We start from the raw sequence: 13,578 nt of genomic DNA, 5'->3' as shown, positions 1-13,578 counted from the left end.
TCCCTGGCGTGTCTTTTTCTGTTACAAAATTCAAAATTAAATGACAGTTCTGCATTTGAGGTACACTGTGTGCATGCTTGCCACACCAAGCATATAAAAACATTGGTTAAGAAAGTTGAGTCAGACTTCATCTGTTGTGGAATGTTAGGGTATTGTCTGAGGTATATAGTTTTCAATAGAGTTGCAGTGCCCTCAGTTTGGGGGTGCATTTTTATAGCCCCAAAGGCTAAAAACTCATTGACCTGTTCATACCCTTTCTTTAGACGTGATGCCAGAAGATGGTTGCAGAGTACCTGAACTCTGTGTACTGATGTTCTAGGCGCAGAACATCCATTGAGTATCTCTTGTGACCTAAACCAGAAACCCATCTTCATCCTTTTGGGCCACAGCTTTTACAAGAGAATTCTGGTACACTGAGAATTAATTGCATGAAAAAATTCCCCTACCCCTGCTTTTTGTTATTCACATTTTTATGTAAGCAGTCTCTATAATTCAATCTTTAGAAACCTCTATTTGGTGTAATATTAACGCATTAATCTGGGACCACAAGACAGACAGATCACTACCTAGATGCACTTACACACCTACAGTTTTTAAAATAGAGTGGATGCTTTGAATGAAATATAATTTATTAATAACTAGAATTACACAATTTTTGTGAAAACTCATGTATTCATTTAATAAATAAATGTAATTATTAAAAACTTTCCAAGTCATATTAATCATTTTTATACATTATATATACTAACACAATATAGAGCTATGTGAAAATCATGGGAGTTTTAAAGCATTTTTCCCCGATGCTCTAAAAATTGATTGAATGTATTATTTTCTTGATAATTTTATTCTCATTTTTATATTCCTCCTTGATCTTAATGCTTTATGGCATTCCTTAATTCATATTGTCAGTACATATGAGGAGTTTTAGGAAAGAGCTTGTGGATTTCAAAACAGATATAAACAGGTGCTGGAAAGCACATCGCATCCCGTGCTGGAAGACTGACAACAATACCCTCCTGCACAGGCTAGCGCAAATTTACCAGCAGATTTCACACCATTCTCAGATACCAAAAGTTTAATATGGAGGTGGGAAAAGGAAGGGCAAGTGTGGGACTTTCTGAGTCCACAAAAACTAGAAGCTGCACCAATACATCTCGTCCGTTTGCAGCCACCAGCCTGGGGGCTACAGGAGGCTCTGTTAGGACAGCTTTTCTGGGAGTGGGACTAAAAGCAAGGGGTGCCAGGGCTGAATTAACAGGCGTGGCAGCTCACAGCGTTGGCTGAACAGAGGTTTCAACAGCGAGGTACGAACTGAGGGGTAGCGGTGCCTTTCAGCGACGCAGACAGGTATCCTACCGGTTTGGTGCCGGACGTCTGGTTTACCTAGCGTACTATCGAACCCCTGGGGGAGGGCGTCAGGGCTGCAGGCGTAAAAACTCGCTATCGCCCGGTGGCGTACCTGTGTCCCGCCCTGGCTTTCCATTCCGGCTGAAGGTGGAGGAGGCAGTGCTCCTCTGCCCAGTCCCTTCCCTCCTTTTACTTGTCACATTTTCCCTCCGTCCTTGCCAAGCCCTGTCCTCCCTTCTAAGACGGGCAAGGAATAAAAACGTGCGTCCCCGCGACCAAAGACAAAGGAAGCGCAGGCGAACGCCCCGGCTGGCGCTAGGGAAAGCTCTGCCCCGCAGGACGGAGCGGCACAGGCTGCCTTCCTCGCGGCCATTTGGTGTGAGAAACCGGGCGGTCTTTTTCCGTACCTCCCCTCCGCCACCGCCGCAGGGCGGGCAAGGGCGGCCTTGGGGAACCGAGCCCGGCTGGGGGCGGGGGCCGGCATCCTGCGGGGGGCGGGGGGGGGGGAGGGGGCTGGCTCCCCCGGCCGCTCGCCCCCGGCGGGCAGCGGCACTGGGGGAGAGCGGGAGAGACGATCCGCCATATTCCTGCCTCACCACGCCCGCTCAGCCGAACCATTGAAAAGCCGGGCGAGCCCGGCCCCTGTCTGCCTTCTCTTCCTCCCCGGAGGCTTGCTGAAGCTCTCTCCCCCTCCCTCGCAGGGCAGGGGTGGGTCGCGGCAGCGGCTCTCCCCTCCAGAGGGGCGAGCGGCCGCTCCGCCGGGAAGGAGGCTCGGCTGTGAGGAAGCTCTTCCCGCTGGAAGCGCGCTGAGGTCACCGGGCAGCTGCGAGCTCAACCACCCCGCGGGAGCCGAGCTCCCGCTCGAGTGCGCCGGGAGCGGCAGGGAAATGTGTGTGCGGAGTCAGAGGAGGGATTAGCGGGTATTAGCATTTCCACAGGGGGTGGGGTGGTCGCGTCGGTGGGCGGTGGGGGTGTCGTCCGCCAGGGACACTCGGGGATCGTGCTGGCTGCGGGCGGCGGTGAGGGAAGGGAAGCAGCAGGGCGAGGGGTGGCAGTGGCCAGCGGCTCGGCTGGGTAGCGCTGCTGCTGCCGCGGTGGATGTTTCCATGTTGTTTGGTGCATGATTTAGGGGAAAGGAGGAGTTGGCAGCGGTGGGTGTCAGCGGCAGGGAGCGGGGATCCGCACCGCCAGCGGCCCTGCTTCTTTCTCTTCGCCCCTGTGGTACTCCGAGGCAGCTGCCTGCGCCTGCCCTGCGGTGCCCGGCGGGGGCTCCCGGGCAGAGAGCGCCTGTGCCCCCCGGGGCCGGTGCGGCGGGGTGCGTGTGTGAGAGTGTTCGTGCGATTTTAGGGGAGGTGGGGGTTGTATCTGAACCAGTTGGGAAGAATGACTCTGGAGTCCATCATGGCGTGCTGCCTGAGTGAGGAAGCCAAGGAAGCCCGGCGGATCAACGACGAGATCGAGCGGCAGCTGCGCCGGGACAAGCGGGACGCCCGCCGGGAGTTGAAGCTGCTGCTGCTGGGTGAGTGCGGGCTGCCGCCTCATGGTTCGGCCCGGCCGCTTCGCTTAGCCCCGGGCCGCCGCCGGCATGCACGCCCCAGGTACCGCTGGAGCTGCAGCCCAGGGATCGCTGCCGCCGCTCCGAGCTCCCTCCCGTCGGCGCATTATGTGGGGGGGCTGAGGCAGCCGGCGGCGAGGCCGGGGCGGCGGCGGGGCCGGCTGGTCTGCCTCCGGGCTCTCGCCGCCTCCGCCGCGGGGAGCCGCAGGCCGTGGCCTCGCCGCCGTGGGGCGTGTGTGGCTGCCTGCTGGCATCGCCGGCGGCCGGGAGAGCAGCTCAGGCTAGTGGGCTCGTTTCGGAGGGGAACAGCGTTCCAAAATGGAGAAGGGAAGGATGGCGGGTGAGTGAGGGGGTGCGGGGCGAAGGGCAAATGTCGGAGGCGGTGTGTATGAGAAAGCAGTGCCAAAGAAGGGATCATCGGAGGGATTCGCAGGGGAAGTTGCTCCCCGATCGGCAGTGGCGGATGTAATGCTTAAATTGTTCTGCCAGCCTCGGGAAGGTTGTTGGCCCGCTGATTACATTTTCTATTTTGATTTCTGTTTAATGAGGTAAACTGGGAGAAGAGGGTCGTTATACTTAGACTTTAGGCCAGTTTTTAGAAGGAAAAGAGAACCGTGAAGGTCCAGATGCATGTGCAGAGCTAAGAACTAACCTGAAGTAGGCAGGAGGATGACAGGATCTTAAATATCTTTTGAATCCACCCATTGGTCAGGAAATAAAATTTATTGTGTCACTTCTTTTTAATTAAAACAGAGGCTGTTGTTTCAGAGCAACAAGTATGCAGAGGCAGTGTTTATCTCGGAGAAATTTGGCTTGTGTTTAAGTAAACCTTTTGAATTAAAATATATCTGTCCATATCCAGTATGCTTTACTATGTCATGTAGCTCCTGCAGTAATACAATTTCTGCCTGGGACTCGCAGGCCTTGAATATGTCTGCACCACAGTGGTTGAGCGGATGAATGGGTATGTGCCAAGTGGATGCGGGATGTTTATGCTGGAGATTTTTGTTTTGGGTCATGTATATGAAAATAGTGATTTATAGTGGGGGAAATAAACTGCGTTTTCAGTGAGGTAAAGAGAGTTGAAAGGAAAAGTCACAGTAGCGCTGTGTGTTTTAGCGCTTCCATATGAATATGGTATTTCCTCCAGCTTATCTTACCGAGAAGAGTGTTGTGATCTGTAACTGGTGTGTGAAGGGAGTAGTGGAGACTAATGCAGCACTCTCCAAAACAACATTCTGTCTTATTTTGGCCTGGTTTTGGTTTGTGGAATTGAACGTTGTGACTTTTATCAAGATTCACAAAGAAAATAAAATAGAAAATAGCTAGCTAGCTTGCCTTTGCTTAATTTTGTGAATGTTTGAGTGTAATTATTTAAAGATACACATTTGCTTTAGGAGGGGCAGTTGACATGTTTGAATTATTACTTGGGTCCAGATTTTCCTGATTTTTCTTGCACTAGTGCTAGAGACTTCTCCTAAGTTTTGAAAAAGATAGGAAATTTATATAATGATACCAATATATGTTACTCAGAGAGGGAGTTCAAAGATCTGCTTCTGCAGTCAGTAATGCAGAGGTTGTTCTGCTTTGCAAGTACCAGTAAGGTGAAGTGTAAGGGCAGTAGGCTGGGGTCCAGTTCTGGTGTTGCCGTGGGCCAAGTGGCGTGTAGTGACTTGAGGAAGAACAGGAGAAAAGCCAACCCATAGAATCTGTTGGGGGAGGGAAAACTGTTGAGTGTGTGTGAAACTTTTGCATTCATCATCATCAGTGCAAACTGAGAGTTCTGACGTGCTTGTGAAGGTATAAGCATAGCATCATCAGTACACTCAAGTAATGAAAGCAGTACAGAAATTGTTATTGTGAACACATTGATCTTTTGCTTTGTCAGTCTCTTGTATATTTGACTGAAAGCGTGTGTGTATGTGCAGCTGTTTGGATTAACACTTAATGGTCTCATAGAGTAAAATGCAGTATACTTATGAACAACTGTAGGACTTGTGGGATTTAGAGATTATTGTTTCAACTTTTAAACAAATTTTGAGTATAACTTTTTTATTAGTTGGTTTATTTTAGGTTTATGGCAACACTTATTTTGTCACTCTTGCTGCTTCTACAGCATAGGCAGTTGCTCAGTTATGAAGTTAGCTTGTGTGGGCCATTCGGAGGGCTATGAGTTAGACAAAATCATTCTAAAATAGAAGACCAGTCATTAAAAACGATGAGATGGATAGCACAAAGACCATGTGAAATAACTTGAAGTAATTTTTTAAAAAATGAAATTGAAAGGACCCATTATATGTCTTTTCTCCTTTAAACTTGGATTACTACTGTTGGTTAACTTTATGTATATCTAGGCAAACATATTTGTTTTGGTTGTTCTGTGGGTTTTTTTGGCCTTTTTTTTTTCCCAGAAGTTCTGACTTTGCAGTTCAACTTTGTAAAGCATTATGAGACTTAAAACCCTAAGGGGGTTAAAGGCTTTTGAATATGGGAGTGAGACATACTCCGTGGCTGGTAAGGGGAGTACATGCACCATTTAGGATGAGCCACGTTAATTGACCAGGAGTTTTCTTCAAATTTGTTGCAACTGTAAAACAAAAACTTTTATTAACTCACAAGGTTTTAAGGCACAAGTAAAGTGTCTATGGCATGTACTGTGCTCCATACACTGTTGTTCTGTATTTAAGATTATATATTTTTACTTTTCATAGGATCAAATGGTTTAAAATGCTGAGACATTTATGGAAAACCTCTACTGCATGCTAAGGTTATTTTTAAGTATTAGTTTAAAAATAAAGCCTCTCTGTGATTAAACATTAAAATACCACTTTTGTGTATTTTATTGTACATAACTGTAGAACAGGACAAAGTAATTTTTTACTACTGTAATTCTGAAAAGCCAGAATTCAGAAATAGATGTTGAATCTTGTTAACATAGTGTTAGTTGAACTAGCACAACTTAGCTGTAATGTTGTGAGACATACTTGAGCAAATTTAGTTTTCTCTGAATTTGGTTTTAATCTCATTTATTTTCTGAATTCTTCTGGATTTCATTATTGGTGAACGCTTTGTAAAACCCTATGATTGTTCTCCAGAGCCTGCAGTTCTTAATATCTATCCATTGTTTGCTGTTAGCTGTAAAAACACATCGTTTTTGTAATTTAAAAAAAGAGCTGTTTTAATGCTTTATATTGGTATACGCCAAACAGAATGTACAGTAGTCTGCATGGTTATAAGCATATATGTATATATTTGTTTTTAAGTAGTAAGAGCCACGTCCTCTAGTTCGATGTGTATCATTCCGTCTGTCATCCTTGGAAATTTTGCATGGTCTGGGAAAGCAGCATTTAGTTTGTAGCCGTAAACCTTTGATCCTGGATAACTTCTGCCTGTACACTATATATTATACACTGTTTTCTCAGTTGGAAATGCCTTGAGTGTCTAAGAAAATAATCTAGCTGTATCGTGCAAGCTGGCTAGCTGTGCCTATATATCTATAAACCTTGGCCAGGTTAACTTCTGGAGGTGTGTGATGCTATTTACTGTTTTGTGGGATACTTACTGTCATGTGCAAAATGTGGGGTTTTTTTGAAGGGTAGATGTTTCTTGTGTTTAAGGTAGCAGATGTGTCAGTGAAGAGGGTTGCCTGGTAATGAGTGCCCTTTTATTCTCTGCACGTTACCAAAGGAAGCAGGTGGAAAATAAGCATTTGAATTAGTGTGAACATCAGCCAGTCTTAGACTTTGAGCATAAGGGGAATAGCCAGTAAGCATGCGGGATATATATGCAATTGTTTTCTTGTACTTGTGTTAGCCAAATTAAAGATTTACATGCAGAACTTGATAAATTAGCAAAGGCTTAGGCATTCTCTAGAGAAGTTAAAGGGGAAGTGAGTCCATTAGGCCAACAATGGAGGATGCTAGTTTTTATGTAACTTTTCCTTCACCTGAAGAAACAAGCAGGCTTCCTTACTTTTCCCGTAACTTGTATTTGTATTGATCTCTCCTGTGCTTACTGAACACTTTCAAATAATTTTAGGTAGTTACCACAATAAATATTTACAACTGTAAAATGAACAAATAGTTAAGGTACACCTTGATGTATATTGTAAGTAGGATGGTCAGTATCTTGTATTAAGCAGAAGCTGTTTCTTTGCAAATATAATTTCATTCTGGATGCAGAACACCTTTGTATAATTTTTCATAGATTTTTATGGAATCATAGAATAGGTTGGCACTGTAGAATTATGTCAGTATATACTTTGGTATTTTTTTTTTTTTTAGGGAAACACAAGTAGTCATCTGGATATTGGTGTGATACCATATGTATTTAGAGCATATCAAAGAACATACTTGTTAATTTCTAGTGCATCGTGAAGGGATATTTTGTTTGCTGCTATTAGAAGTTACTGCTCTTCCAGTTTTGTTTCTTTAAAAGTGATCTACATCCACTGGAGTTGATAGGAGCTAGCAGAAGGCCCGAGTAGTTGAAGAATTTGCCTAATTTCATTGTAGTCATGTCAGAGACAAATGACAACAAATTTGCTCCAAATATTATATTCACAAACAACATTGAATTAATTCAGAAGTGAAGATGCTGAGCACAAGAATCTCTTGAGAATGGACATTTGAATGTATGCTGCAAAGATAAGAGTGATAGTTCTGCTTTTTAGCCAAATCAAATTCTTTTTGATGATGTATAATGGCAGTGTCAATTTTGTAGGAAGTATTTCTTTTGAAATAATATGGCAGTATCTACAAAATTAATCCCAAGAAAGTGCAAAATAACACTATAAGGTAGATGTGTGGTTAATGGTAATTCGGCTTTGTTGCAGTAATAGAATGCTGTGATCACTTAGCATTTTTTTTCTTGGCCTGCTGAAAAGTATCAGACTCAGGAAAAATTATTTTCTTGCACATGGATGCTACTATGTATGAACAGTGATTATGGAAATTTTTCAGCATTCACTTTTTATGTAGTCTAATTATAATACCTCTGACTGACAAGAATGAGGAACAGAAAAGCAGTAAAAAGCCAAGAAAGAATTAGAATCTAGAAGATACTAGGAAGCCATATATGCAGTGCTTTTAGTGTTAAAAAAAGAACCATGCAGCAGACTCTGCATATTATTAACTCTGGCAAAAGTTACATGCATTAACACTGGAGGGAATGAGTCTAAGAGATACTACAATTTTAGAAGTTGAAAGTTTTGAAAGTGCGGGGAGAGTTCCAGGAACAGCACAAACATTTTTTTCAAGCTAAATTTGAGATTAAATCTTAAATGTTCTGAAAGGACAGTGTTTCCCCAGTAAGTAATGACAGAGACTAAACTGTAGAGTGATTGCAGATTTTTGTGCTCTGTGGGTTTTCAAAGGTCAAATGTCATTGAATAATCAAACTGCTTGACTTGCACACAATACTTAGTGTTTTAACTGTACTGTAGCATTTTATGTCAGAAACCCTATGCAGATCAAGTTGCCAACAGAAAACTGCTTTTGTTGATTTCGTTCTACATTTGACAAGGTGGTGTGTCTATTACATAAACCAAACCCACCAGACAGGATCCCTCCTTTTTTTTGATCCACTCAGGCAGAATCATATACCACACTACTGATGATGGCTGATGTGGTTTAGGCAGGCACATCATGGTGGTTCATCTCTAAGGAGAAAGAAGGTGGTCTGCAATATATGCATAGCTTGAACAAAGCAGCAGAACATGGAAAAGTTTCTGAAGGTGGAAACACAAAGTGATTCAGTAAATTGCAAAGATACTGTAACGCTGTTGTCTGTATCAGTACCTTTATCTACAAGCTGTATTGTTTGAGTTAGATTGACCTTCTCTGCATGTGGAAGAAATACCTGTTAGAAATGGGACCAGACAGTGTTGTCTAGTGCCCAAGTCCAATTTTGCCGCAGCAAATAGTTGGATTCAATGTCTACCCAGTGTCCTCATTGATTGTCAATGCCTTTTGTTTCATACCTAGGAGAATGCTGTGATACTCCTTGTCAAAGTGCTTTGGGACTCAGCTTCAGCTAACAAAAATCTGTTGAAGCAGGATTTGATTTTTCTCTAAGGGAAGCTGTGGAAATGACAGTTAACATTTGAAATACGTTATATTTCTTTTTTTTTCCCCTCTTTTTTTCCCTAAAATTTTCTCTGAAGAGATCAATGTTTAAAAGTTAACCACAAATAGAGCTCTAGAATTGGTAAGTATCTCCGAATGCAAATCAGATTTTTTTTTTTTTTTTCCCAAATGAGATTAGCCACCTCCAGGTTATATTCAAGACAAGAACTCGGGCTTATTGTTCTGTAGGAATCTGGTGTAATTGGATACGGTGTAAACCTGGCCTGTTAAGAGATTTTTTTTTTTTCAGTAACATGAATAAAGAGTTTAGAAATTAATATTTCGGTTTTGATGTAGCCATGAAATTGCCCCAAATAAATCCCTTTCTTGATCAAAATTTTGTAAAATTAGATACTAGATAGTGAACATGTCTTAAGTATGTTTTAAAATGCTCCACTAGGAAAAAAAATCCAATATTTGCTCTTACAGCACAGAATAAACATTACTGCCTAGTCCTCTTAGTAGATGTGTCTCACTGGTTGCTAGTACACTCCTGCTTGGTGCAAGTATTGCTCTACCAGCTGCAGACTCAAAAGAAGCAAGATAATCTTTGGCAAGAGTCTTTGTTCTGAGTGAAAACATTTCTGTAAGGTGAGGAAAGTTGCTTTGTTCTCCTTGTTCTGTAAAATCATCACAGGAGAGTTTTTGACTTCTAAGTCTTCAGTGTTAATTATCTTGCTTGTACTAGAGAATATTCAAAGAAAATGCTGAAAGCTGTTCCAGCCCAAGTTTCTGGGTGAATAGAGTCCAACAGATGGTTTCTGGAGCAGCAATTGCTAGCTTAAAAGTCCAGAAAAAATCAAATGCATAGCAGTTGAGAAAGATACCATCAGTTCCATAGGAACAAATCAGATTTGGGAAATGTTCCACTTGTTGAACATTCATTTAACTAACAATGAATTTACTAAGCACTATATGTGCCGTTTTATCTCAGACAAGTTAAAACAATGGAAATTCAACGCTGAAAACTAAAAGCATCATTCATGTATCTTCAGTAGGTTTTTACCTAGCCATCCTGTTGCTTGGATAAATTTGATGTTTGCCACTTTGGAGTGTCTAGGTGGCATTGAAATCAACATTTATGTTCATAGTGAAGGTGTTTCAAAGATGGTTCATAAAAAAGAAATCTTAAAAAAAACCTCCAACAAGCCAGCCATTCCCTCCTCTCCCATAAGCACTCCATTAATACAAGTGTAATTGGCTTTGACTCAGCTGATCTTTTAGGAGGGAAAATAACGATTCTTACAATACTTCCCACTTCTTTTTTTGCTTGTTTGTAAAAAGAAGATAACGGTAGTCTAGAAACTAAGACACTATGATTGTGCTGGAAAAAAAAAAGCCCAATGCATAGAACATATATCTTATGTGTATGTTTCAATAGCCCTGGTTAAATTCCCTTTTGCTCTTTTTGATTTCATGTTTATGTGTTGATTGAATCATCGAATGGTAGGGCTTGGAAGTGACCTTTAGAGAGAACCTGACACTTAGAAGTATTTTCAAAAAGAGTGACAGTCTTCGTGCCAGTTTAATTTTTCCTGTGCTGAGGCTGCCAGTTTTTATTAAGGATGGTTATGATGTATGCACCTGGTCATTGTGAATGATTATGAGATCAGTAGCTTATCTCAGAGAGCAGGCCACCGAGCAGCTGTCTGGCTGACTTTTGAATGCTGCTGACCTGGACCATTATTGAAAGAGATTTAGATCAAAGTCCCTTTATCTCATTATTGGTCCCCTAATCCATCAAGCCTCCTTTTAAATTAATTTTTTGTGTAGGGTTTTCATCTAGGAAGTTATAGGTGTTACATGTAACAACAAAAATATTTAGTGTAAAACCCCTGTAAGAAACACTTTTAATGTGTAGAACTGCCAAGATGAGGAAACATCTTTGGCAGTGCTAAAACTCATGGCAAAACTTCGGCTATAACTTAGCTTCAGTGTTAAGATTACTGAACTCTTGCAATATATGTAAAATGTGTCAAGATATGTCAAAACATATGGAAGACAAGGAAGTGCAAACATGGCTTCACAAAGGGCAAATTGTGCCTGTGTAATGTATTGGTCTTCTATGATGGAATATGCATCAGTGGACAAAGGAAGAGTTAAAGGTGGCATCTATGTAGGGTTTTGTAAAGCCTTTTATATGGTTTCCCACAACATTCTTACTGCTAGATTAGAGACATACTGGTTTGATAAATAGATTGTTAGATGAATAAGGAATTGGTCTGGTGGCTGCATGTGAAGAGTTATGGTCAGTGGCTCAATGTCCAAGTGGAAACAGTGATGAGTGGTGTCCCTCAAAGGTTTGTGCTGTTTAGTATCTTCATTGTGACATTGATAGTGGAATTGAGTTGCACCTTCAGCAAATTTCCAGATAACACACAGCTAGCAGATCTTGACAGGCTTGAGGCATGGGCCCTTATGAACCTCAAAAAGTCCAGCAAGGCCAAGTTCAAGGCCCTGAGTGTATTGTCCCTGGGTTGGGGAAACCCTGGACAGCAATACCGACTAGGATGAATGAATTGAGAGTAGCCCAGTGGAGAAGGACTTGAGAGTAGTGGCGGATGAAGTGAACTTGAGCCGGCAATATGCACTTGTAGCTCAGAGGCCAACACAAAAGAAGTGTGGTCAGCAGGTTGAGGGTGGTGATTCTCCCCTTCTGCTCTGGTCTCATGAGATGCTACCTGTAGTACTGTGTCGCAAATACAAGAAGGACATAGTGATTTGGAGCAAGTCTTACAAAAATGGTCAGAGGAATGACACACCTCTTTTATAAAAATGGCCCGAGAAGGTTGGGATTGTTCAGCTTGGACAAGACAGTACTTCAGTGAGACCTCGTTGCAGCCTTTCACTATACAAAGGACATGTATGAGGAAGATGAAGAAACTTTTTTACCAGGTCTGTAGTGTTAGGATAAGGGGAAACGATTACAAGCTGAAAGAAGGTAGATATAGATTGGACATGGAATACATTTTTTACTGTGGGAGTGGTGAGGCACTGGAGTAGTTTGCTCTGAGAAGCTGTGGGTGCCTCATCACTAGAAGTATTGAAGGTCAGGTTGGACCAGGCTTTGAGCAACTTGATCTAGTGAAAGATGTCCCTGCGTGTGGCAGGGGCTTTAAGAATAGATGATCTTTGAAAATCGCTTCCAACCCAGACTATTCTGTAATTCTATGATCAGACTGCTTTAGGAGTAAGTAGTTTACTGGAATTAAAGATGTACCTCTTCTCAGCTCAATTGCTGGATGCAGCAATGCCTTATTATTTCCTTCTGAAAGTGTAACATAAAATACCTTTTGTTATGGAAAAGGGAATATTGAGAAGAAGTAATGTGAGATTTTTTTTTTTTGGTCCTGTGTCCAGTTACCTCATGGTATCTGTCTGTCTCAGCATTGAAATGGTAAAGAAGCTAAAGGAGATAGTAAACATACTCCCATTCATAGAAAGACAGGTTTCAATTACATGACAGTGTCCTCGTATTTAGTATCTGATTTCATAGAAAAGCAGAATAGACAATTCAGAAGTAAATTTGCTTTTAACAAATTGTAAAATAGAGTATTTTCTACAAAAAGAAATAAGATTACTTAAACTCAGTAATTCCAATGAAATTGACTAGTGGCATGTTTGATGAAATTTTGATATTAGTGTCAGTAATATTTTACTTTTAAAGATGTCTTGTGTTAGAATCATCTAAGCCTGGCTTTTAGTACCTCTGTGATGACAAGAATCTGGAAACATTCTTTGTCCAGAGTAATTTTTATTCTCTTGGGGTTTATTTACTTAATTCTGTTCACTTTTTTGTCTTATCTACAAGACATGATAATAACAAATTCCAATTCACTGTTGTTTTGTTCTATGTTTGTCTGTACAACAGAGTAATACACTACTATTAATGATTAAATCTAGTTAAGATTAAAAACTAAACTTACGCTACTCTCTAAAGATTTTAGCCTTTGAACCAAAACCAGATAAACAACATGAACAGAATTTGCTAATAGCTTAATTGTGGCTGTACTCCCAATGACAAATGCAAACCTCTGACGTTGAAAAGTAAAGTTAATATGTATGCCTTTAAGGTATTTCACTTCGACAAATTTCTCACAAGTACTCTCTGGGTAATAGTATTTTTGTGCCTGTATTTTATTATTTTTTTAGTTATGCAATCATGTTAGTTTTATTAATGCAGTTTTCATTTGGTTATTCTCAGAAAGTAATTCAGCTGAATCTTCTGATTTCCAGACATTTTTTGGTCTACTATTTCATGTAGTAAAGTGAGGAGCATGTTATTTAACTTTTTATATGGCATTTTTTTATTTGTGGAGTTTTCCCTTTAAATAATAGAAAACCAGTGAAGCAGGAGGAAATGTGTATATCGATTTTGTTATTTAAAAATAAGGCCAAATAAAGTGTCAGGTTTTTTGTTGGTAATTGTGCAAAGTTACTTTATGTATGATTTTTTAAGCTATTAGAGCACATTCTTATGTTAGAATAGCTTAATAAAAAGATAGCCCCCTTGCATGACAATAGTTTGTAATGTCTTTGCTTTATATTTTA

At 41.4% G+C, this 13,578-nt stretch overlaps 1 protein-coding gene across 1 annotated transcript in view; it reads left to right on the top strand.

The window, feature by feature from the left end:
- Window positions 1–2,153: 2,153 nt before the first annotated feature.
- LOC104556352 (guanine nucleotide-binding protein G(q) subunit alpha) overlaps window positions 2,154–13,578 on the top strand; it is a 136,596-nt gene continuing 125,171 nt past the window's right edge. The window contains exons 1-2 of the mRNA XM_062017534.1: window positions 2,154–2,236; window positions 2,695–2,866. Of these exons, the coding sequence (XP_061873518.1) occupies window positions 2,731–2,866 (136 nt within the window). The 5' untranslated portion in view covers window positions 2,154–2,236; window positions 2,695–2,730. The remainder of the gene's footprint in view (window positions 2,237–2,694; window positions 2,867–13,578) is intronic.

The sequence above is a fragment of the Colius striatus genome, chromosome Z, assembly GCF_028858725.1.
Source record: "Colius striatus isolate bColStr4 chromosome Z, bColStr4.1.hap1, whole genome shotgun sequence".
Lineage (NCBI taxonomy): Eukaryota > Metazoa > Chordata > Aves > Coliiformes > Coliidae > Colius > Colius striatus.
The sequence above is the reverse complement of the archived record's forward strand: the minus strand, read 5'-3'. Positions and strand labels throughout refer to the sequence as shown.